Source organism: Nymphalis io, chromosome 9 (genome assembly GCF_905147045.1).
Source record: "Nymphalis io chromosome 9, ilAglIoxx1.1, whole genome shotgun sequence".
Lineage (NCBI taxonomy): Eukaryota > Metazoa > Arthropoda > Insecta > Lepidoptera > Nymphalidae > Nymphalis > Nymphalis io.
In genome coordinates, this window is record NC_065896.1 from 8597081 (window position 1) to 8623676 (window position 26596).

The 26596-nt window shown below is 31.0% G+C and overlaps 1 protein-coding gene across 4 annotated transcripts in view; it reads right to left on the reverse strand.

Annotated features, from left to right (window-relative positions):
- Window positions 1–16: 16 nt before the first annotated feature.
- Window positions 17–26596, reverse strand: part of LOC126770525 (G protein-activated inward rectifier potassium channel 3-like) — a 40400-nt gene continuing 13820 nt past the window's right edge. The window contains exons 2-9 of one of the 4 annotated variants that reach the window (XM_050489952.1): window positions 23743–24270; window positions 12057–12498; window positions 10385–10564; window positions 9667–9856; window positions 8722–8846; window positions 4822–4927; window positions 4168–4342; window positions 17–2937 (exon numbers count right to left, since the gene is read on the reverse strand). In XM_050489952.1, coding sequence (XP_050345909.1) covers window positions 2859–2937; window positions 4168–4342; window positions 4822–4927; window positions 8722–8846; window positions 9667–9856; window positions 10385–10564; window positions 12057–12498; window positions 23743–24110 — 1665 coding nt within the window. In that variant the 5' untranslated portion in view covers window positions 24111–24270 and the 3' untranslated portion in view covers window positions 17–2858. Of the gene's footprint in view, window positions 2938–3960; window positions 4343–4821; window positions 4928–8721; window positions 8847–9666; window positions 9857–10384; window positions 10565–10787; window positions 10968–12056; window positions 12499–16041; window positions 16627–23742; window positions 24271–26596 lie in introns of those variants that run through there. The other 3 variants (XM_050489950.1, XM_050489951.1, XM_050489953.1) reach the window with 3 other exon arrangements.

The window sequence follows — 26596 nt, forward strand, 5'->3', positions numbered from 1 at the left end:
AATAAAACTCTTGTAATATTTATAAATACATGTTTTATTATATGTCTAATATACATAATTTATGAGTGACATAAAAGCTTTTAATACAACTACGTACTTGGAGGCGCCAGCACCCTGTAAGGCCCCTGATTTTGAAAATTATTTTAACGGCTATGCATATTACTATTATAGCCATTTAAATGTTTTAATTGAAAATTGTCTGGAAAGTACATTTATTTATTAATAAAAATCTACATTCTTATTTATGTAGTTGAGATATGAGCAAAATATTTTGAAAAATGTATTATATCATTATTTCGCGGAAGAAATTGTATTAAATATATATAAATCACTAAACCTACAATGAAATAATAAAATCTTATCCATTGAAGTGATTTAATTTTGATACATATTTCTATAGTATTAGTTTAACTAACACTTATTCATATAAATTAGTTAAATATAAAAAAAGTATATTGATATACACTGAGAAAGAAAATTCACCTAATTATAATTGGCTATTCATAAATAAGTACTTAATATGACTAAAAAAGGAACGCGCAAATTTAAAATACTTTTATTCATGGCATTAAAATCAAGCGACTATAAATATTTGTACATTCGATTAAATCGATACAAATTAATATTTTGATTCGATTTTTAAAATTTTATGATGTAATTTCCGATTTGTTTAAAATGTATTACGAACTTGTATATACTGTTAATTATACTTGTACATATTGTTAATTATATTTGTAACAGGGGCCGTTTTTAAATAGGAAATTCGATTAAGTCACGGTCATTCAATTCGGACTTAATGCGACATTGAATTTTAAAATGGAAAATTTTCTATCTGTAGTTTGACTTTTGATAGAAAAAAAAATTAAATCTATTTTTTTTTTAAATCTTATACACTAAAAAGTTATGAAGTTTTAATTTCACTAGTACGATCTAAGCAAATACTTGGTCACGTACAACCCTGTTTCTTTGTAGTTTCGTTCCGTTGAAGTAGACGAGGTATGAATGTGTGCTGATGAAGTTGTAAAAAGAAAACACTAACTAAAAAAAACTTAGAGAATGTCTTTAAAATTTATATTAAAATGTCGTTTAAGCATATGTAATTGGTAAAAATTACATCACGTGACGTGGCCGTGAATGATGGAATTAATAAAAGGAGTGTTATTTTTTTGTTCCTTTGTTCCTGCAAATCCGGATGTTTTAATAATACGTAATATTTTTATAAGGCACTTTTATGACATATCGCATAGACACACCTTTTATTAATATTTTTAACATAACTCCTTAAATCCCTTAACTCCTGTTAAAAATAATTTAAGGGTTTAAATTGCAAAGAAGTTTTTTAAAACATATATAAGTTTCCTCAAGCCTACAGATAATAAATATTTAAAAACCCTAGCGGTTTTTAATCAGTTATATTTTCCACTTTTCTATTATTGAGTCATTTCATTTATGAATGGACATGTAAAAATGATAATCTTAAAGGTTTTTACTTGTGGCCCCCACAAGTCTAGTGATTGCCACCCACATACCATTTTTTTAACCGCCAAGCAGCTATATATGGCTATTCGGTTTGAATGATGAAGTGAGTCAGTGCTATGACAGGCATTTGGAACATAACATATCAAGCCTCGTGGTTCGCAGCGTATTGACGGTGTAAAGTCTACACTTCTAGAAATGCCAGTGTAAAAAAAATATTGATGAATTAACTAAATTAATGAATGTCCCACTGCTGGGCTAAGGCCGCCTCTTAATGAAAAATGTAATTGAACGTTATTTCTCACAAAAGTTTTTTTCTATATTTTTGGCATTAAGCCAAAATAGTAAAAATCATTTTAAATAATTTCCGAAGTCGTTTCAGACGTTTTTATGTTTAATAAACAGAATATTGACCTTACTGGTCAAAATTAAAAAGTAAAAGTAAAATTGTATATATTGGCAGTGTGCTGCCAACATTTAAGTTGTAACGTGTGCGAGTTCTAATTATTATTGGACTATTATATTATGAAATAAATAGTATACAAAATAATATTTATGCACTCCAACCACATTTGAGCAAACTAAATACATATAACATTTTGAAGTTATTGGTTCTAAATCTGTTGTAAACAATCCGTTGTACGCTATATTTTTTTAATCTCAATAATGTCGTGGAATTACTTTTGGATCAGATAAATTCGTTTATTTTAAAAATGGATCACAACAAAAAATTCAAGAAATAATTTCGATTAGTAAAATTTTTTATATGAATTGAATTTTAATATCTAAGAGGAGATAATAGTGTTCATAGAAATCTATTTATAATTATAACGTTGAGATATTTAAAGAACGAGACTCCGAATAGTCGTAAGTGTTTTTGTTTTTTTTTTTTTTTATTTATGTCTTATACAAACGTAATGTAATATAATGACGATGCAAAAGAGTTTGCGAAGAGATACTTTGATTTAATTCGAATCCTTAATGTTTTTTAAGACTATTATAAAAATATTTGTAGTACTTTTAATAATACTTTAGATATCACAAAGTTTCTCTATGCACAAGCACATAGTTGTTGGCACAGAGTTTTTTTTCATTGATTCTTATTTCGAACACACTATAAGCACCATTTGTGAACAATGTTTTATCATCATTTTCTTTCCTATTCACTCATCTCATAATAAAATTCCTAATAAATGTAACATCCCCAAAAACGTACATTTTATTAAATCAACTGCATCCTATTTAAAATTACACTTTAACTATATTTATTTTTAATTTAATTCTTGTCTATGGTTAACACATATCCGTATTGTATCCGATACCATGTCTACTTCAACTTCTCTGAACCTGACGTGTGTTCTCATTTTCGGGTTGTCTCTGGGTCAAGCGTCGGTGTCGGCTGACGTCACGAGGATGGGTATAATCGGAGTCTGATCTGCTATGTGGTTGTCGCTGGGGGATCTGGAAATCATAGACAAAAACTTATTATTTAATAATTATTTAAGAACTATATAAATTTAATCAATCAATAAACAAAATGGCTGCTAGAAAAATCATGATCACTTTGAATAATGGCAAGAATAAACAGCATTTCCCTGTTGAATCGCAATTCCGATTCTCTGGGTGAGAAAGCAGTATCTCGTGCCACCAGTGGAGAAATAAATCGAACTATTATATCTTTAAAATGTTCTTTTCACTATTACTAGAAGATCCAATTGATTCGAATTGATTTCGTTTCCGCTTAAGACCACTTAATCGTGGATATGTACAAGTGGTATTATTTGTGGCGATAGACTTCAGACCAGAGACAATAGCCCGAGGGATCAGGAACCATCGACTTTCCGTTGTACCCCGTGCAGCTCAACGGTAGCTATTGAACCTACCATAGTTTATTTTAGTATATATATCGAACTAGTGTTGCAAAGTTGAGTATATGTGATGGTAAGTAAGCTATTTGACATTCTGGGTGAAATCAATTTCAAGGTTATATCCTAATGACACTTGTTTATATATTTATTTATTTATTTATTGACACTTTATTGCACCCAAACTTAAAACTAAAAATTACAATTTTTAAACAAAAAAAAAAAAAGTTGCATGAGGTGCAACAGGCGGCCTTATCGCTAAGCAGCGATCTCTTCCAGGCAACCTTTGGGCAGAGCATTTCATCATTCCAGGCAACCTATATATTGAGGTAACTAAATTAAACTAAATTTTATTTTGAATTGGTAACACAACAACACGTCATCAAGTAAATTGTAATTAACTAAAAGTATATTAAGATAAGGATTGACCTCGAATTTTGTGTCTATTAGTATCTGACGAGCAAACGTGTGATGATTCCAAAAATACATCCAAATATTAATCCTACTCAATAACGTATGAATATGTATTTTGAACTTTTTTTACTCGAAATAATAATAAATGTTATTATTCTTAAATTATGAGCTCAATTTTTTGGAAGTTTATATGATAAAAACTCACTTTTTAATTTTATTTTGTTCAATTTTCTGGTCATTGCCGTTAATATGGTTAATGCCATTTGGAGTCAGCCCGTGGACCCTCTTCATGCTCGCATGGCTGTGGCTTCTATGCATGTGATGTTCTTTGCTATCAGTCATGCCGACTACTGTGTTATTTTTGATGAAGTTTTCGTGACCGTTCTCCACCGCCAGGTGTGTGTGACTGTACCTGGTCTTCTCGTTGACGTGCTGTACGAAGTTATTCTGAGCCATCAGCCTGTTCTCTCTAACTCTTGCTTCTGGTATTTTGATTTCGATGTGTTCGTCCAAGGACATCGAGTCCACGGAACTCATATCTAGTGTGTCGTTCGAGAAGGTCTTTGGTATTGTGCCTAGCATACGATCTGAAAAGAGTTTTTTATTTCAATGTAATATCTAATTATTTCGCAGTAACACAAAGATAATTCCATTAAAGACATAGTTTGATAAAAAAGACATATTTTATTTCGCAATCGATTGTGATCGGATTGAGCGAATTGTTGTAGGAATAAAAAAAAATGTGAGTGACGTAGAAGAATTATTATCGCAAACTAAATAAATTGGAAATTTAAAAGGAGAAAAATAAAGATGATATATATTTACGTATTCGACCTACATTGAAATGGATTTCGAATGATCAAAAAATCAATATTTTATTCATATTAGCATATTTTTTATTTAAATATGCTCGATTCGCATAAAAAGCAAATTACGTTGAATGTATTCATACGAATGTATATTGCATGAATACGTAATAGTTTCGATATGTTCTCGGAATTATGAGATAAATCATTAAGAGTATCCTTAAGACGTTGTCAAGGAAAAGATGACCGTATGTAGGTACCTAATTTCTGCGAAGTAGAAACCGTGGCCCGCAGCTCGTCGAGTTGCTTAGCGGAACATAGCGGAGTATCAACTTCGTACGTGTTGTTAAACCTCGTGTAATCAACCTGGAATTAACAATTAAATAAAAGTATTGCACAACTATTGCATATTATTAGTACGTACGTAAGTATATATATATATATATATATATATATATATATATATATATATATATATACCAACAATATATATATATATTGTACCAATTGAAGTGAATGTATAATGTTTATGCAAAGATAAATTTGTACCCATATGTTCCTAGCATATGGGTGTTTAAGATTTAAGAAATCTTTGACAATGAACGATTCAAAAGATTATTATAACAATCTATTTGAATAAAATATGTATGCTTTCATTGGCTTTAAGTGAATAAACGTGTATATAATATACTCAAAGACTCATACAATGATACATTGTATCAATTGTAAGGAAATATAAAACAGAGGCAAACAATCCACAAGAAATCGCTGTATGCTAATATAAATCCCGGAGACCTTTCGACCGTCCCACAAAAATCAAGTTGTATTGAGTAATCAATATTAAATAAAGAATAATTATTTTCAGCTCATGAACACGCATATGCGCCCTTTCGAAACGTCGAACAAAATAAAGGATTGCTGCGGTTAAGTCCCGCGTAATGTATGTGTATATATAAGTACCATATGTACATCTGAGGTGCTTAAGCTTTGATATAACTTTATAAGATAAGATGAAACTTTATTTTAAGTTTTATGTTTTAAGAATTACAAAAAAAGTACATTTAGAGAAAATGAACCGCTGTTGAGCAAAGGTCTCTTATCAAATTAAGGAGAGTTGGAGTTTATACCATCACACCGTTCCAAAGTGGACCTGACTGTTCATGATTTTATTCGACACACGCAGGTTTCTCTAAGAAATCTTGAAAAAAGTACTAGACGATTAAATACTACTCAAGCGCGTGTAAAATAACCGACGAAGGACGTGAATTTAATTATTAAAATTCTGATATTAACTTTGACATTTTCTCGATTTTTAAATAGCGAGCGATAAAAAAATTTACAAAAGTAAAATTATATGATGCAAGTGACGTAACGATTTCACGATTTTAAATGATGAAAGCCCAGTTACTTTTTAAATTTCACAGCGTATGATATCAGCGATGATGTCACTTTAAATGCACATATATTTTTATTTAAGAAAACATAAATAACGGTAAAACGAAGTAGTAAGTAACAATAAAAATAAAATTATATTTAAATATATATTTAGTTTATTTAAGTCGTGTCTACATATTAAAATTAATTCAAAAAAAAAAAACATGAATATAATGGGAAGGAATATAATGTTTATGCAAAGATAAATTTGTACCTATCAAGTTTTTGTAAGAAAGATAATGACCGTCATCACATTACACTGATATTCAGTATGATGTTTACTTCACATTCTAAGAAGGAATGAAATAAGAATATTAAGTAAACAACTAAGTGACTGAATAATGAGTTTTATTTAAAGAAACGCTTCCTGCTTGTTCGACTAAACTGATCCTGCGGTGCTATTTTGTAAAAACCACTTCGTATGTCACTCTTGGGAATATTGAAAACCAACTTATGGTAATACTATAATGTATTGTTGAGTGCATCTAATTATTATGGTTGTATAGGTATAACTTTCTGATCATTACACGAACTTGTTCTGCAATGAGTTTCGAATTTGTTCTTACATTATAGTTCTAATTATTTAAAGTGAGTCTACATACAGGTCAAACTCCACTAAAGCGAAAGTTACCGTACAGGAGCCAATTCTACTAATTTATAACGTTTACATTCCCGATTCTATTGCTCACAAGAATTGTCTTCATTAAAACGACAATTGTGACAATCATACTTCATATTAACTAAAAAATTATTCACTTCTAAATAACTAGCTATTTAATTTGTATTATTTTAAATATTAAATAAATAAAATCAAGTAAAATACAACTGGTTTGTTTTTTTCCATACAGCTATTTATTATGAATAGATACGTATTCAATCAAATCAATGTCTAGACAGGAACAAACATTGTACTTTTGAACTTTTGATTTAAAAACAATTCAATAACATATTACCAATGCAATAGTCGTTTATTTAAATTAACAACGAAACTAATTAATTAAATAAACGATTTAATTATCGTCAGTGTAAACGATTAATATCGATTGTTAGAATGTATATGTGTTTCGTTTATTTAAAAGTATTATATTGTGAAGGCTGTGTAAACACTACGAAGAATTAAGGCGTAAAGAAAATTAATACACATCCAAACATTGTTATGAATAAAATGTCTTTGTTTGTTTTTATCTTAATTTGTCACTTTGTAAATTTAACACGAATTGCGAAATGTTTTAAATGTTCTTTGTTATTTTAAAAAATGTGTGAATTTAGTGATAAGACTATTCAGTAATATTTTTCTTTGTAAATTTTCCTTTATATATTTTATCATCGAATACAGTTAAGATTTAAAATAAATTATTTACTTTCGACTGAAATTATTTATAATGGCAAAGCTTAACGGAGACTTGTGCTTTGCAAAATTGTTTATAGTCCAGACGAGTGTGCGCAAACAGAGCACTATTCCCTGACTCTTATACTACAATAGGATAGTAATCCGACCCGAGAACAACGGCCTTGCGTGCTTTTCTAAAGCCTTATAAGTAAGCTATATAACATCGAAGTAGTGTTACGCTACTTCATTATTAAAAACTTTTATAAAGACTTGAGATACAAGTGTTCAAAGATTCAGGATCGTTGATAACAAATAATCATATTTATACGATTAATCAATCAAACGCGAAAACGATTATTTCATGGGTTTTCCGTTATTTAATAGTTTTGTGATAGGATCCTTGTTAATATTGTAAATGTTTTTGTTTGCTTGTTACGCTGTTGTCTTAAGTACACAACCGATCAACATTTAATTTTGAAAAGGACATTTAGATAGTACTATATATTGATACTGACACAGAGGGAGGTGGCGTTTGAGCTATTACAAGCCGCGAGCGTAAACTATAACTAATAAAAAGTAATATAACTTTGGTTTTTTTTTATAGAATAGGAAGGCGGACGAGCATATGGACCACCTGATGGTAAGTGGTCACCAACGCCCTTAGACATTGGCATTGTAATATGTCAACCATCGCTTTCATATCCAATGCGCCACCAACCTTGGGAACTAAGATTTTATGTCCCTTGCGCCTGTAATTACACTGGCTCATTCACCCTTCAAACCAGAACACAACAATACCAAGTACTGCTGTTTTGCGGTAGAATATCTGATGAGTGGGTGGTACCTAACCAGACGAGCTCGCACAAAGCCCTACCACCAGTAAAATAGTTTAAGTGAAAATATTTAATTGTTTTTTGAGTTTTTTGCTGTAAGAAATATTAACCATTCCTTAAATTGCACAACACAACACTGGTTACTATGATATTATGTCCCTATGTATTTTGCTTGTTATACTGGCTCACTCACTTCAAAATGTAACACAACAATAAGTAATGCTGTTTAACGGTAGCATTTTAAATAAGTGGGTGGTACCTACACAGATGGGCTAGCATTGCATGATGAACTCGAATTAACATGAAATAAAAATTTTTAATTTTTAAATCTCTATAATAAATATTTAATTTTATGTTACTTGTATTACTTTTAAATAATAATTTAATTATTTTAATTTCGTCATCATAGTCTAATAGTTAAATTTGTAAAAAAATATCGTGAATATGAAAATAAGTATATAGCATATACCTTGAAACAAGAAAGATTGAGTTAGAAGTCGTCACTGTGCCAGATCTTCTTAAAATAGACAATGTACGCCATAGAAAAATGTTCAACTACCTACCTCATATTCTCCTGTGTCTTTTCGGAATGATACCATCGTTTCAAAACGATGTCCCCACTGGATCTCCGACGGTAGGTAACTGCTTCGAGCCTGCGTTGTCATACCAGTTGATTCGATGACTCCCTCTGAAAATTCAAAATTTCAACATGATTTCTATTGACGTAAAATAAAATCAAGTTCTTCTATATTTGAACTACAGATAAAAGATTTTCCTTTAAATGACGTTGATATGCTTTATCTAAAAATGGCGATTAGGGGTCATACTGATAAAGCATTGCTTAAGTTGTCAACTTAAACTGTATCAGTATAACATGAATGTATGACAGGAGATGTAAAATAGTGTTAATCAATAACAACAACAAAGTTCCAAAGAATCTACAGTATTAATTAAGATTAAATTATACATTCAAGGATTACACATGTGAACATTCGACTCGTATTAATATAAATAAGGACAGCTTTATATATATGTAAATATTTAATTGCCTTTTTTATCAATATTATAATAAGAATTTATTGCTTCTTAAGATTTTCAAAAAAGTATAGTGTTAAGAATTCTTGACACTAATTAGATTGCTTACAATAAGACTCAGCGCACATTCACACAGAAGGTCAACATTTAAAGGATCATTTTTAACGCATCCGTCGTCATGTCTGACGGACCTTTAAAACGGACTGCTGCATATTTTGTAGAATCACAATTTTTTACTGGATCTGAAGTACTGTGTGTGTGAACAGGTTCGTCAACTACATACGCCATTGCCGAAATAAAACGAAAGTGTAAAATGAACCGCTGTGTGAAATTAGCTGCCGTACTCAGAGACAGTTAACGGTTACTTAAGGCGCTGTTCGTGTAGATTTGAATTCCAAATGCATACTTAACTACGCGTTACATGTCCTTGAACGCGGCAATTCGACTTGACCTCTATTAAAGCAATAACTTACCTAACATGACTACTATTTCGAATCTTTCTCTCAACATGTCGGAAGCAGAAAGGTTATATAGAGGTGACTTCTCATTGATCTTGTGCACTATGGTCATAGGCCAGATGAACATCAGCCTGTCTTCCTCGCCGTCAGCTCCCACCTTCAACTCCTGCTGGTAGAATGGCAGCATCTCGCCTTCTCTTGTGATCTACAGGGCGTGTTACAAATAAATTATTGTAAGATGTAATTAAGTAAAGGTACTTCCACCAGATTTCTAAATAAATTGTCATGCATTACATTCATGCAATGTGTTGTTAAAATGTTTTTATGCGTTTGCAATTAGTTTTGAACTCAAACACGAATTATAATGATATTTTATATACAAAATTATGAAAGCTATATATAATATTTAGTTCCAATTAAAAATATACTGGTAAATCTACAAAAACACACATGATTGGTATTTCACTGGGTCAAATTTTATTTGTAACTACTTACTGTATATATTTACATAAATGCAAACAATAAATGAAGCGAAACATGATTAAAGCACAGACTGTACAAAGTGATTGTATAGAACATGAGTGGAGTTAGGCAGTCCTTAGATGGGTCCAATAAAACAAAAAAATTAACAAATATAAGGATATTTGCAATCGAATAAAAGATAATTGCATGTATTTATAAAACATGTAATTATAAACAGTCACACATATCAAATAACTCTAAGGTATCCCACCTTTTTCCGAATTAGCTGGGCACGAACATGCGCTTCCAAAATATGTGATTTCCGAATATCTCCGACTCTAAACAGGAGGCAATACTCTCCATCTCTAAGACATATCACCGCGTTCCTTGAAAAGAGGAGCGTCGTGTTTCTCTTTTTGGCCCGCGCCAGCTTTGCGAATATTAGACCCACCTATGGACAAAACAAGGAATATTTGGTTGGTTAAATTCCAAATTGATGGGCATGAAAATCTGTACAATTGACGCGATTTAGGGGCAAATATATACAGATTTAAATCCCTTTAGGTTAGGAGATAAGAAGATTTGGTTTTAAAATTCGGATCGGAAAGGTATCGAAGCGTGCTGACTGAAATCCCCAATCACTAACCAGTCTCCGCTTTGTCGTAATAATATACCTTGCGGCGGATTATTTGCGCTCTTATATGTGCTTCAACAATATGAGATTTTCTCATATCGCCGACTCGAAACATGAGACACAGTTGACCTTCTCGTAGGCATATGACAGCGTTCCGGGAGTAAAGCAGGGTCTGAGCTCGTTTTTTTGGTCTAGAGAGCTTAGCAAACACGGTTCCCACCTAAAATTGTAACGTCGTTTTCTGCTTATTGATACAATTGTGATACCTTATTAAATTTCAAGAAAGTCATGCTTAAACAGGTAAAATAAGAATCAAGTAAAACGTAAAACCGAGAGTGGGTATATTTTATTTCGTAATTATTTTTAAGAGAGCATCTGGATCACACAGATCGGCACGTAAACGTTTGGCTTCGCTCCAAGCTTATTTTGATATCATATTATCATATTGGCTTCGAAGCAGGAAGATTTCTAAATTAAAAAGTATTTTGATAACCCTTTAAATAATGTCTAATAGTGTTTATTTTTATTTAATTTATCTTTAGAAATTATATATTATTGCTAGGCTTTTGAAGCTAACCTCGTGTAAATATTAAAATATATTATAGTAACGATTTAAGATTGGTGGTAAGTACCACCCACTCATCAAATGTTCTACCGCAAAACAGGAGTACTTGGTGTTGTTGCGTTCAGTTTTGAAGAGAGCGTGTAATTACCGGTACTAGGGACATAACATCTTAGTTCCCAAGGTTGGTGGCGCATTGGCGATGTAAGCGATGGTTAAAATTTCTTACAATCTCAATGTCTATGGGCGTCGGTGACCACTTATCATCTGGTGACCCATATGCTCGTCCACTTACCTATTATATAAAAAAAAATGTATCTTTAATTGGTATTACTGAAAGCGCATCATATTGCAGACGATCAGACGTAACAACTTTGGTTTATTTTTATGTACGTACAATATATTTTTGAAGATAATTATATAATTTAGTAGATCGCCGTAATAGTAAGTTTCATTTCATGTACAATAAAACATTTATTTCCTTTATGTAATGCCAAGAACGATCATTCGGAGACGGTACAAAAAATAAAGCAAATATTACAAAGAGTAATTTCTAGAAAATACACTTGTTCTCTATGTAAAGAAATGTTTTAATTTTAAATAAACATATATATATATATATATATATATATATATATATATATATATATATATATATATATATGTATATATATATATATATATATTCTATTTAAATATATATATATATATATATTTAAATATAATGATATTCAAATAAATTCTTACCATGAAAGCTTGAATGAAAACGCCAACGATGCTCTGTAGGCACATAACAAAAATCGCTTCAGGGCATTCCTCATTCGTCGTCCGGGAACCGTATCCAATAGTGTGTTGTGTTTCTACTGAGAAGAGGAAGCAGCCAGTAAAGGAATTCACGTTATTTAGACAAGGAATGAAAACTTCGGAGCTATTTGTAGGGGGATTGAGGTCACCGTGGGTGAAGATGATTAACCACCAAATAAGGGCAAAGAGGAGCCAAGAGAGGATGAATGAGAGAGCGAACACCAGTAGCGTCCAGCGCCATTGTGCGTCCACGAGGGTCGTGAAGATGTCCTGAAGGTATCGGCGCCTGCGTTTCGCTACGTTCCATTGAACGACGTTGCAGTCCCCATGCTTAAAGATCACGCGCTTTCTAACACGTCTCGCCGCATAACGGGCATTGCGGTATCTGTAAAACAAAACGAATATGTAAAAGACATAAAAAAATAGTTCATGTACTCATTAAAACGTTGTTAATATTTATTATTCATTACTAAAATATACTATTATTTGTAAAATATAAAGAAAACTTCTCAAGAAACAGTATTTAATTCAGAAACATCGAGATAACGATTTTTGTACGAAGAATGTTTTTTTAACAAGTAAAAATGTTTATAAATCGAAATGCCGACAATTGAACCTATAATTTAAATAAACGATACATTTATGTTTACGAAACACAATTAATTTGTACAAATAGCAGTAAAGTAATCGGATTAAACTGTTGAATATCGAATGTCGTTGCCCTTTGCGCACATTAATAAGTAAGAAAACAGATTTATACTTGTGTGTTCATACCTGCATGATACTGTCCTTATTAACTTTATAGGAATTACAAAAATCTTTATATTGTTATAATTTTTTATTGTTCTTATTGCCACTTTTGTTATTGTTTGCAATATTGACCCCGCGCAGCCGCTTGTAGCCGCTAATTTCTACTTTAAAACGGATTATAAACTTCATTTAAAGTGCTAAAAATTAAGAGACAGCTTTACCAACCCTACTATTCAGGTGAATATTATATATCGACTACTTGCGATCTATCATACAATATCATAGATCGCGAATAGTCGATATAGTTCTACCAAATAATCTTTGTCAATTATATGACTGTAATCATTGTTTTTAATACTAGTATAAATGTTAAGTCCTTAAGTTTTCATACATACTAATAGCTAACTTTAGTCAGTAGCATTTGGAGTTATATTGTTAGCTGCTGGCTATCGAAGCCTCGCTAATGTTTAAAGTCGATAGGAAAAACGTTTTATGGCGAATTTGCTTATCACAAAAATTGTTATGAATCCTATCAAAATTATTGAATTAAAATAAATATAACTGAAAAAACTTATAACTTTAACTGAACTTAAGTAATAGTACATTTCGAACCAGTAGTATAAAGAACTGTTATGAATTTTTTTGTCATGTAACGATTTGAAGTACTTTTAAAAATCTGAATAAATTAACTATATTTTGAGTACTTGTTGAGTTTAATGCCTTGTTAGGTGCTTTGCCATATTTTATGAAATAGTATATCCTTATAGTGTATAATAAAGTAAGAAACATAGTTTGTTTTAATAATTGCTAAAGATTTTTAAATCAGATATCCGCATTCCGTATAATAGAAAATAAATTCATGTTAAACAACGATGTTTATACTCGTGAGTATTAGTTATCATCAATGCATTACATTAGAATTATTTAAATAATCTTCTTCATCAATAATTAATTCATTAACAATTTCATTGAAGTAACAGTATGGGTTAACTTTTAACTTTTATTTTATGTTTCAAACGTACCTAAGCAATTTTTTTTTTAATTTGCAAATGAATAAAATATTTTAATATTATTTTATGAAAGTTAGATAAATTAAAAAATATATATAGTATATTCAGTTTTTATTACATACTTTTAATAAAATAAAGTAAAAGTTAACTTAAGTTTTTTTATTTGTGTGATAATGAAATCTTACTCCAGGAAAATATAGATATTTTTTTTTTCATTTCATTTAGAAGATATTTAAAATAATATCTTAGAGCGTTCTGAATTAGTATCTACCTAATAGGTATCTATGAAGTGAAATTGTGTAAACATGTAAGTATAAAATTTGTATAAATTTTATATTTAAAAATAACTCATTACCTAAATATATATTTACATGCTTGGAAATTGATTTTTTATAAAAATATCTGAAACACTAGTGGATACTATTGATAACTAAAATGGAAGTTTTTAGATACATGCTATCACAAATAGAGCTCGCATTAAGATAAGTGAAAGCACTATTAAATAATCTATGCATTCCTACATTTAGTTTAATGTTATCTAAAACCACTGAATATAGAGTAACATAATAAAAGGGCTTTATATAAAAGAGGCCATATATAATGAAAGTGACTAATTAAATAAACTAGTGCTAGGACCAGTTATGGGCAGTTCATGAAAGGGTACCGGTTCGTAGCAACTTTAAAGTCATGTTTCTCTATTTGAATATATTTTATTTTATTTTATTTTTTTATTTTATTTATATTTGGGAAACATACAGTGTGTTATTACATAGAATTAAGGAATTATTACTAAATCATAAACCAATAAAGTTTCCACTTAAAAATAGTACAAATGTTAGAGTATGCGTGTAAAAAAGACAACAGAAATTTGTTAAGATATAGTTTTTTTGCCCTGATCCGCTGATCTAGCTCTAGAGACTGCAGATTCCGCGGTGTTAATTTTTTTAACAAGTCTAAGTTCTGTGCGAGTTTGTTAATTATGAAATCGAGGAAAGATAAGGTGCACCTGTGTTTACATACACACACGGCAGCCGTGACCGTAATCGGCCACGGAGAACATAATCATATTTTTTTCTGGATATGTTCTAGAAATTTCTTAGTGATTCATTATATTAGAAAAAAAAAACATATTAACTACTAAAAGTAACACCTAATTTTTTATTTTATTATTAAAACAAGCAATAAATTGCAAATTAATCTTACATAGATATTAATAAGACACCTCTATGAAGCATATCGGTCTCATATGATTTGGCTAACGTAGTTAACTCGTAAGCTGTCATCAATCTATATGACAATGATTTGTTAATACTTCGTACAAAATTATCGAGTGTATGTTCTGAATATTGACATAGCCGGAGCGATGACGTCAATACGGTGACGTTTTATACAACTATATTAATACAAGTATAAGTAAGCGTTTTCATCTTAATTATAATTTCAAAACAGATTGCCCATGATATATCTTTTATTGTCATTTGACTTGAATTTATTAAAACATATTTTAATGTAAGTTTTAACAGATTTTAATAAAAAGTGATACATTTATTAAAATATGTTTGTTTTAAAAACAAAATTTTTTAAATCTGCTTCAAATCTCGTTTCGATTACAAATATTTACGGAACATTAAGTGTCGTATTACGTGCTTAATTGATTTGTTGATTACGGCCATCAACGGGTATTTAGACTCGTTGAGTAATTTTCACAACGATTGACCACTAATTACTATGGATACGAATCAAATATAAAAAAACAAAATGAATTATCGTTGATCAATCCAATTTCACAAAAACATTAAGTAAATTTTAATTATATATACCAAAAATCGTATGTAAATTAAAAAATTGTGCAACTATTTCATAGATTATAATTAGTGATTATTATTTCCTTGTGTTATTAGGATACTTTTTGCTATTTTAATATTGAACTTAGTCGTAATTCTTACATACCTTTTGCAATAACCTAAACGAAACAAATTATTAAATATTTTCTCATAGAGATACTATTTTTAGAAGAATTATACAAAGCTATTCTTTTATGTATGTAAGAGACAACTTCTGAGAAAAATATTCTTATCTCAATGAGTCATTTAAGTTTTTATATACCTTTTAATATTCGCATAAACAACTTTTTTAATAGTTTCAGATATCTCTCAAGAATAACTTACTTTTGTAACTCTTCTCTCCAAGCTGACTCGGACGAGTTAATCGGTTTTCCAGTCATAAACATCGATACTTGGCTTATACATCTCTTTAATCCGGACATTCTCTTGAACATAAATAATTTGCCCCTCTCTATTTTGATAATCTTTATATACTAATATTAAAAGCGTAAAATAACAGCACTCTATAGCTTTCGGTCAGTCTTTTAAAATGTGTTTAATTCAAAGTTTTTAGCTCATTCAAAGGGGCTCCAACTCTTTCACTCAAATTCTCATAAGACTATCTTTTGCGAATGTGTCTTTAATAGGAATGACAGGTATAATTACAGGAGTAACTCCGCTCCATCACTCAGCAGCACATTAATCAGAGATTCACTGAACACTTCCTTTATATCAAACAAGAGTACAACAAACTTTCTCAGTGTCTTTATCAAAATCATTTTGAATGAAACGCACTAGACTAAACTTAAAAAATGGCGTCGTAGAATAATTAAGACGACTTATACCACTGGCACTGATTGTCGGGAGAATTGGCCGAGTACTGAAACAGGCGGATGTTTAATGAAACGGAGGCGAAGACGATCACAAACAAACACTATACAATCGCGGGCGTCCCGTGCCAACGCTGCCAGTGGCGCCGCGGCGCGACGCTCAGTCGCCTCCTATAGTTTTTAAGTCTTTACTCCAATCTCTAATTATGTTATTACATACAAGAATATGTTGAGTTCCCAAAATAAAACACGTTTAAATATTTTGTCTAAATATTTAGTGAATCGGACACTTATAACTGTTTTATTGATGAGCTTAGAATATATTGACTGCGCAAAAAAATTTGGACGAAATTTTATAGCTCCCTGGATTTACGAATCAGATTTTGATGACGCATAAACAAGTGTGACGCCAACAGAATCTTTACTATACCTAGTATACATAATCGTTTTGACAATTCGAAACATTTTCATTAATAAGTTTATTAATTAAGTCAAAAAATTAAAAGAAAAAGCCTATAAATTTCCTACTGCTGGGCTAAGGCCTTTTCTCCTTTTTAAGGAGAAGCTTTAGAGCTTACTCTACCACGCTGCTTCGATGCGAGTTGGTGGATAGACGTCGTAGATTTTCATTCGCCACATGCAGGTTTCCTCGCCATGTTTTCCTTCACCGCCGAGTACGAGATGAATTATAAACAAAAAATAAACACATGCAATTCCATTTTCAATTCGTATATGCCCGGGTTTGAACTCGGAGTCATTGGTTTTAAAAAAAAAATAAAATTCACGTCTTCTTACCACTGGGCAATCACGGAACGGACAAACAATTATTTAGATATACACAGATGCATGTAAAATATAAAATCTATAAAAATACTGTGAGTGGTTAAATGTCACACTTACAAAAGTGCCATCAGACTGGAAACTGAACAAAACGCAACCTATGTTATATTCTTACAAAACTAAACTAAGAAATCGTTGTACAAACGTTTATTAGAATCATATAAAATGCAACAAAAAGCGTTCAGTCCTCTGAGTAAAAAATAAACTGTCACGGAAAAAAATTCCACCTTCAAAGATTTGGCGCCGCACTCTATAACCTAGCTAGTCCAATGAGTGACAAGTGTTAGTTTCATTGCTGTTTCAAATTAATCTTTCAGAACAATAGCACACTGTTATCATTTTTTCTAGGTAATATGAAATTATCTATGCTAATTACTCGACGGGTGTGCAATTAAATGACTTTGTTAATTCAAGACAAAACATCCTATACTTTAACGAGGCACAATTGTTTATATATCAGTAAATATCATTGCAGCTCCAGAAATTATAAACCTATTTTTTCTAATAATCATATGAAACTGTTTATTCAGTGTTCATAAAAATTATGAATTGATGAGTTTCTTCAATTTAACAAATTCATCTTCGGCTATCTGGCTCTGTAAGTACAGCTTATTTGAGGTTTTTTTTTTTATATATTCGCCCGGAGGGCAAATGACTCTACTCCACCTGATGGTAAGTGGTAGTAGAGTCCAAACGCGACGACGGCCAGTACAGACGGGAAAAACGTTCTGCACTAGCCGCCTTCGCCTTGCCGGCCCGCAAGATGCCTCTTCACGCCTCGTTTGAAGGAACCCGGGTTGTAAGAGGAGGGGAACACGTGAGCTGGTAAAAAGTACTTCGTATTTATAAAATTATAAATATATTTGTTTCTTATAAGATTATGCCCATTGATTTCATGGATTTAAAGTGACCGTCTTTATCCGCTTACCTTTGAGAAACATTACAAAATTACATTTTTGAGAAATTTAAAAGATAAATGAAAAATATCGGATCGACTCTGCTAGCGCAAGACCGCGAGGAGTTTGTGAAACGGCAAAAGGAGGCCAACCAGTGTCTAAAGTTTTACACATTAACTTAAATTACATAAAACGCATAAAATTTAAATTATTTATTTATGATAAGGATTAATTTTGTGCCGTAGTGTGTGTAATAAATTGAACAGCCTCTGTGTTGTTCGTGTGATCTGTAACAAATAGATGTGTGTGTGTGGCCAGAAAAACCTAAGCTATATGTTTTTATATACGTTTTGGAAATTTAAAAATCTCATCCATATATAGTGGTTTTTTTGTTTCAGTTATATTTTTGATTGAAACAAACAAAACCTCTTTATAATATATGAAATTCAATTGCTATAAAATAATTAAAATGTATTCATTTTAAATTACGAAGAAGTAGAGAAACTGCAGCTTTTTACGTTGAAATGTTTAAAGCAATGCCAAGTGTTTACGGAACATGTTCTTGTTTAATCATCATATATTAATAACTATTTGTATAAATATTTTCAATTAATAATGATTTATATGTTTAAAAAGGATTCAATATGTAAGAACTTTGAATTTTATGAATACCAAGGCTACATATAAATACTTTGTGCTCGAGCAAAACCTTTGCCGTTTATCATTTGAAACCTGATAAAACGCCTCTGGCGTCATATAGACGCGACTTCGGCACTGCACTTTATATTATAATTAAAAATCTTCTACACGAGGCAATGTGATAAATATTCTATAGTTATTTAGGCAGTTTATGGAATGTAACATAATTGTAAGCCCCCATATGACATGCTCAGTGAAAAATTATATATATTATTTAGCCCGAATAGTGCGGGTTCAAATCCAGATAAACAAAAGCTTTTATGTACTTAATTTGTTATTATAATGTATTTCGTGCTTGTTGAGGAAGGATGGCTTTGGATAAATTCTATTACTGGAATGGATTTAATAAGTTTCAAACCTTCTCCTTAAGAGAACGGGACAATTCATCTGTTACGTACTTATTAAATAATTTATGTATTTACGTGTTGAATAAACGCTCAATAAACATGAAACGAAAAAAATTTAAATGCAAAGTGGTATAGTACTGCGTAAAATATTTTTTAAATACTTGTCTTTATATTATATTTTATAGCTGTACTGAATAATTCGAAACAAATATAAAGTATATAACGCTTTTGATTGTTCATGAATAGCTCATTTATGTATTAAAAGGGGAAAAAAATATGCAAAACAGCTGTAAAATATATACCATTAATTTATGGAAGTGCGTAATCATATTAAATAGAATACAACGTATATATGTAGAATATCAAGAAAATACAAGAGACAATTTATAGAATTATTATTATTTTTTATTAAATGTATGTAGCAAACTTTTTCTATAAGACAGGGGATAATTATTGCTAAGGACTTAAGGTGCACCCTGATAACGCATTTTTCGGGTATAAATAATAACTAAGAAATAATTTGATGACGTATTTCTTTTTATTATTTCTTATAGTTTTTACATGTAGGTGGCATAGCTTTGTGCAAGCCACCTGGGTACCACCCAATACTTTGTATTATTGTGTTCTGGTTTGAAGGGTTAGTGGGACAGTGTAACCATAGGAGATATAACATCGTAGTTCCCAATATTGGTGGCGCATTGGCGATGTGAGTGATAGTTACTATTTCTTTCCCATTTGCACGTTGTTACATTTTATATATAAAAAATTTAGGGTCGATCTTGTTTCATGGTCTCTTTTTCACTGTATAATTGAGAAATGTGCTGTTAAAATAATAGGTGTCATGTAAAATGAGATAAAGGACATTTGTTTAGGTTCGAAAATGCGTCAGAAGCAATGTTTGTGATTGTTTCACAGTAGTAAATCACACGGCGGTTTAAAACGGCTCATGTATGTTATTTATCAGCACTGTATGATTTATTTAGTATCATAATAAATGTAATGGTATCGATCACTCACCCTGCACGGGTTAGCAACCTTCCTGCTTTATTGGCTCGATCCAATTGTAATGTTCTTCGTTTGCTTACAAACGATGTTTATTTAATCTTTATTTCTCATTAATCAACAAACCGACTATGATGCTAGTTATAAATCAAAATTGATTTTTTATAGAATACAAAGAACGTTATCGTTATAATAGCAATATGAAGCATCATAATTGTCCTAATAATTCAAGTAAACGAAAAATATTCTATTGATGACAATTTACAAAGCTTTAGAACAATTCATTCCATACATATAGCCAGCGACTTAAATATCTCAGGATGAACTTCGTCCTCAGTGAAAACGCAAATGCTGTTGCCAAGTCGTTCCAATGGTGACACGTGAGTTTGAAATAGTCTTCGTGTTATAGCTATTTCAGTATCACACACTTCATGGGATAACAGTGGTGCTGCTATTCCCTCATAGATGGCATTATCTAATATTAATTCTGACTGAATTCAGTGTTTTATATTCTATTTTTATATATTATATCTATTTTAAAGTCTATTTCGTTTCAATTATATTTATGCCTTTGCAATAATTAACACATTAGTTAGTTCTTCACTTATATTATTTTTATTACAATATTATATAATTATATAAATTAAATCTGTCGAAGCGGGAACTCTATACGTATATTTGAGATTATGATGTAAAACTGCCACGTGATTGTAATGTATATGAAGCGTGTGCCACGATAAATGAAACGTGTTTGATCTCAATACAATCTGGTGTGTCGCTTTGCGTATATCGGATTTCTTTCTCGTTGCTAACCAAAGGGCTTGACGACGAAAAGTATAAAGATTATATTAAGATGTATAGCTTGTTCGTTCTATATTTTATTTCAGCCACGTAGACACTACATAAACAGTTTCATTTAAATGTAAATGTTACAAGTAATATTTAATATTATTTGTTAAGATAAGCACTGATTTCTTTCTCTCTGTCATCATTTATTTTAAATTTTGAAAAAAGAAAACATAACATTGCTTAACTAATAAATCCCCAAACACCGCGTATAGGTAAAGTAGTGAATTAAGTCGAACAAAGAGTTTGACAACAAACTTTAATATTATGTCATTGCAACGACATTTGCGATGACGGTTTTTGGTTATATTTTATTTAAGCACGTGAACGGTTCCTTGAACTGGTTTAGATGACTCATATTTATCGAAAATTCGTTATAACAGTCGGTCATTTCGTTATAGACGCCGGTAAAAAACATAAGAAGAAATAAGGAAAGATACCAGCACATTGTACGGTTTGATTTAAAAAAACGCAGACAACCCGCTTCGTCACATTCTGATGAGTTTAAATGAAATTCAATGTTTTCTTACAAAATCGATTTTTAAATTATATAAGTTTACCCCAAAACACCATGAATATATACATTTGATACGATTATAAGTCCCATTACCATAATCGGTATAAAATTGTTGGCCATGAATCATTAATTACATAATACTTTAAGTGGCATTATTACTTTTTATAATTTGTATTGTTTTTATTTAAAATATCACACTGTTAGCTGTTCCAAATATTTTATTTATAAAATATTATGCATACAAATATATGTTATTATTAATCCTTAGTAACTATGAGTCGACATATTTAAAATATGTTCGACTAAAAAATGTTAGAAAAACCGGCAACGGTGGGTTTTAATAGCATTGAAAAAATTAGGATAGTAACATGAGTGTTTCGTCATTCGATTCATTTTAGTCTCTGTTAATTCTTATATTGCCCATAATGATTCATAAGATGACGTTATTTCTAACTAAGCGATGTGACGTATTTTTCCTACCTGAGAGATTCGTTTCAAGTTTAAATTATATTTTAAATTCTTAGGATGATAAAATTTGAGTTCTTAAAGTGAAATTATTTATTTGTTCAGGCGTTAGTTACATTTTCAAACCGTAACGCTATACATGTCATTTGGTTTCTATTGCGAAGTAAAATACTTTCTAAATGTGATCAATATACTTAACGTTAAAAAATATGATTGACAGAAGATGTGACATCGAATCTAATTAAACGCAAAAGATCGAGACGATTTACTTGGAATTTTGAATACATGTTTTTTAATAGTATCATTTTGAATTATTTGGAATGATAATTCTCTAGCCAACTATATTTAGAAGGAAATTACAGACGTGCCTAGAAATCGAAATTCAGGCCGACCGTTTCTAAGCAGCGATAAGGCAGGAAGCAGGGGAACTGTTCTATTGCAAACATTAACATTGGCGCCCGCCACATACCTACTAGATTGGCTGCCCGTAAAGGCAAAGCGATATGATCTTTATTTGTTAAGTAATAAGATTCATGACACATATTTTTCCAGGGCTTATATTCAGAAATGAGTTCTACATACGTTAATAACCTCATTGTTGTGCGGATTGGGCATCACGTAAGTATTAGTTCAGAGGAAGTGAACGGCCTCGCGACGTTCTTGGTACAATCGTGCTAAGAATTCGCACAACCAGTATAAATGTCAATAGCAATTTATTACTAGGAACTTTCTATCATTCTGCACCTGTTTAAGTCTTCTACGTGATGTTCGTTTTTAACTTCAATGTATCCTTCATAAAACATTTAATAACAATTTATGTATGTAGTTATTTATCGGTGTTTTATCATTCTGGTTGAACTACACAACCGTGTCAATATAAGGGTATTTCAAAAGAATTAATATGCTGTTATATGCGAAGGAAACTTCGTTGAAGTAATAAATTACTGATCACATTTGACGTAGTGTTTTAAATTGTTTTAAGGTCGATATATTTGCATATGCATTATATTATGTGCAACGTTGTACAGCTCAACAGGATAAAGTGCAGTACCCCTGACCGACAACTAAACATAAGGTTACATTAGCTGTCAAAGGAGCTTTGTTTTGGTAGCGTCTCTGCGGCGGCAAGTTTCCTGTATATCATTACCGATCGTGCTTAAAAGAAGGACGTCCGTTTCCTTTTAACGAATTTTGCATATTACAAGAAATTCACTAGGTTTTGACTTGCGTCAAAGACGTTCAGAAACGGATGGAGCCTTTGTGTCTATTTATGTCTTCGAATAAGTAATTTTATTGACATATTTATTAAATTAATATAAAAGATAATTAAATGAAGCCTTTTAAGCGTAGCTTTTACTAGGGTAATAAACATACATGCAAATTGGTGGGCAATTACTGAAGACCGGGTCGATAAAGAAGTAATAAACGCTGGCGGCTATGAAGCCATGTGGGCGCCATTGTTCTTGACCTCCATGTCTTTTTAATGAAAATTCTTGAGAAGAAATGCATACTTAACAAGAGACATTGGTACATAACAAGATCGTTTTATTTATGTCAATATAATAATTGCAGTGTTTTTTGTAATTAAAATAATAAAATCTTACCTAAGAAGAAGGTTGAGGGCACTATCATTTCTGGTTGTTGGAATGTCTTTGACACTGGAAGGTTCACTACGCACGCCTCGAAGGGAAAGTCGTAGTTGCCGAGGAATTGAGCTAAGGAGACCACTGCTATTTCTGCGTTGATTAAGGCTCTTGGATCGGGTCAATTTATTCGCTTCAAGATCAACGGAAGGAACGGCAACTTCATCTCCGCTTCTCGAAATCGTTGCACTCGATGCATTTGTTTTAATTATCGTTGGAACAGCGCTATTCACATCTCCCAATAATTTTTCCCACGGCGACTCGCCATCCTCCTCAGAGATTGTCTCGAAACTTCTAGGGCCAACAGATGATGATGTCTTGTCTGACATTTTGAGGGTAGGTTTAAAAGTAAAGGATAAAAACAACGGAACGCAACAGAACAGACACCACTCCACTTTGTCACTTTGGATTTTTAGTTTCTTGACAACACTTCACTCTTATCATAATATCCATTTGTAAATCATAATGTTTGGGATAAAAATGTTGACACTGAAACAAAAAAGTATAGTTAAATATTATAATATAAAATATCTTAAAAAAAATACTAATAAAAAACTAACTTCTAAACCGCAAGTAAAATAAAGAAGATATGTTTAATCTACTAGTTACGGTTTAGCTTCTGAATGTTAAAAACTTTTACTTTGCTAATAAGCCTTTCTAAAGTTCCATTAGAGTAATTATTACCAACGAGAGAAAGGAGTCTTTATTTTAAACGTACATACATCTATTTGAAAACAAACAGTTTTTTGTTCCCTTTTTAATATCGTATAATTTGATAAATAACTCTCTTACATATAATTTATCTTTAATCTGTAACAGACAAATTATGTTTGTATTAATTTACTCAAATTCTCATACAGCGTGAAAGTACAAATTAAGTTATATAGTATCTGGGATCCTCAAATACGTGTAATTTAAGGTAGGAAGCAATCAGATGCTCGTTTACAGATCTGCTTATATCATTTTCTATATATACCATGTAATTAGTCTATATGAGATCATCAATTTTTGCAATCTTTATTAAATTAAAACGGGCATTGTTGTAAAAAGTAAAAGTATAATTACATTTGTAATAAAAAGTGAAATTTTATGGAGTCCGTTAATAACTATGTATATAACACATGAAATTATTGTTTGACTTTATTATTCGTTATTACTTTTACATAATTAATTATTATAGAAAAGTATTTGAGAACATTAAATTTAACTATATAAAAGAGAGTTTGTAAAAGATTTATTAAATTATTAGCTAAAAACAGGTTGTTCTATTAAATGTTGATTTATATAAACTTGTAACCTGTAATCGAGTGTACTTTGGAAGGTTATGACTATTTTAGTTCCTTTCAAGAAATTGTTTTGAAGCATATGCAACACATCCTATAAATGTAAACATCGGCGATACGATCACATCTTCCAATCTTCTTTGACGTCGTCGTAACTATAGAATTAGCAACACTATTTTGGTACTTAACGTGTTCATTTCATAACGAAGGTGATTATTGTTAATGTTGTATTATTATTTAATATCGGAATGCGAAAGATTGGCGCCTGAATATAAATTTTGTTTTAATTATTATTTATAACAGCGTTTGTAGTGACTCGCGATTGTTCTATAAAGCAATTAATGATTCAACCGATTAAATATTGTTGTTAGATGACGAAGTAACATTTAAACATGGAGGTATCAAAAGTACTGTAACACGTTATACGTGAAGTTATTTATACAGCATCTCTTCAACTGAGTCTATTTATCGTGTAAATTACAAAGATAATTTCATCTCACCCAGTTTCGCTGTTGCCATGATTAATAATTATCTATTGTAATATTATAGGTACAGATAGAACGTTTGTAAGTTATAACACGCAAGACTAAAACGCTACTCGCTTGATTTAAAAAATATATTTTTCTTTTCGGTAGCCCTTTAGAGTAAAAGGTTATAAATATAAAAACTCACGCTAATAACATGAGAAACACTAAACATAATCGTCAAATCATCTCTCAATCTGTAATGGTGCATTTACAGGAGGTCAATAGCCGCGCCGATCCATTTAGCCGAGACATTAAGTCGAATAAAAAATTAAGTGTAATCTACAAGTAGGCCTATACGAGTATTTCTTTTTTTGTGCTAAAAATCGTTATATTTCAATGGAATGGCTTGAGTGCAATCTTATGTAGTGGATTGTCTCTATTTAGACGGAGCCAATATTAGGTTGGCTTAGTGGATTGGCTCGCTTCTTGTAATCGATCATAATCAAAATACACGGAGTATGAACAGTCGTGTATAATTGTATGAAACCGCGGACAAAGCTATTATATAATAAATCTTTTAACATATTTAAACAAAAATGACTTTTAGTCGCTTAAAACTCACTATTCAGTCGTGAAGATGCTGACATTTTTATTGGTATTTTACTATTTACTTCATATTACCGATAAAATATGCGAAAATAACAATTATGAAATTCTATCAATAATAAATGCTTGTGTTTGTTTGTATTCTATCAGTTCACATCGTTCGGACAATTGGTCGTTTAGTATGTATGCGTTTTTCTAACGTTCATAGTAAACAGGTGACCTATAGTCACACTAAGCATGGGTTTTGCGAAAATTTGATTTTAAGGGTGCTTAATCGTTCTGAATCAAAAATCGAAATGTGTGTTTTTAAGCACACCAAGACAAATATATAGATTATGCATAGAACGCAAAAAAGTCCGCACAGGATTTGCAACTAAAGGGTAGCAGAGATTGAGCCAATGAAAAATTCTGGACAGTAATGAAATACAAATTACGATAGCTTTCGTTTCTCAAAACTGA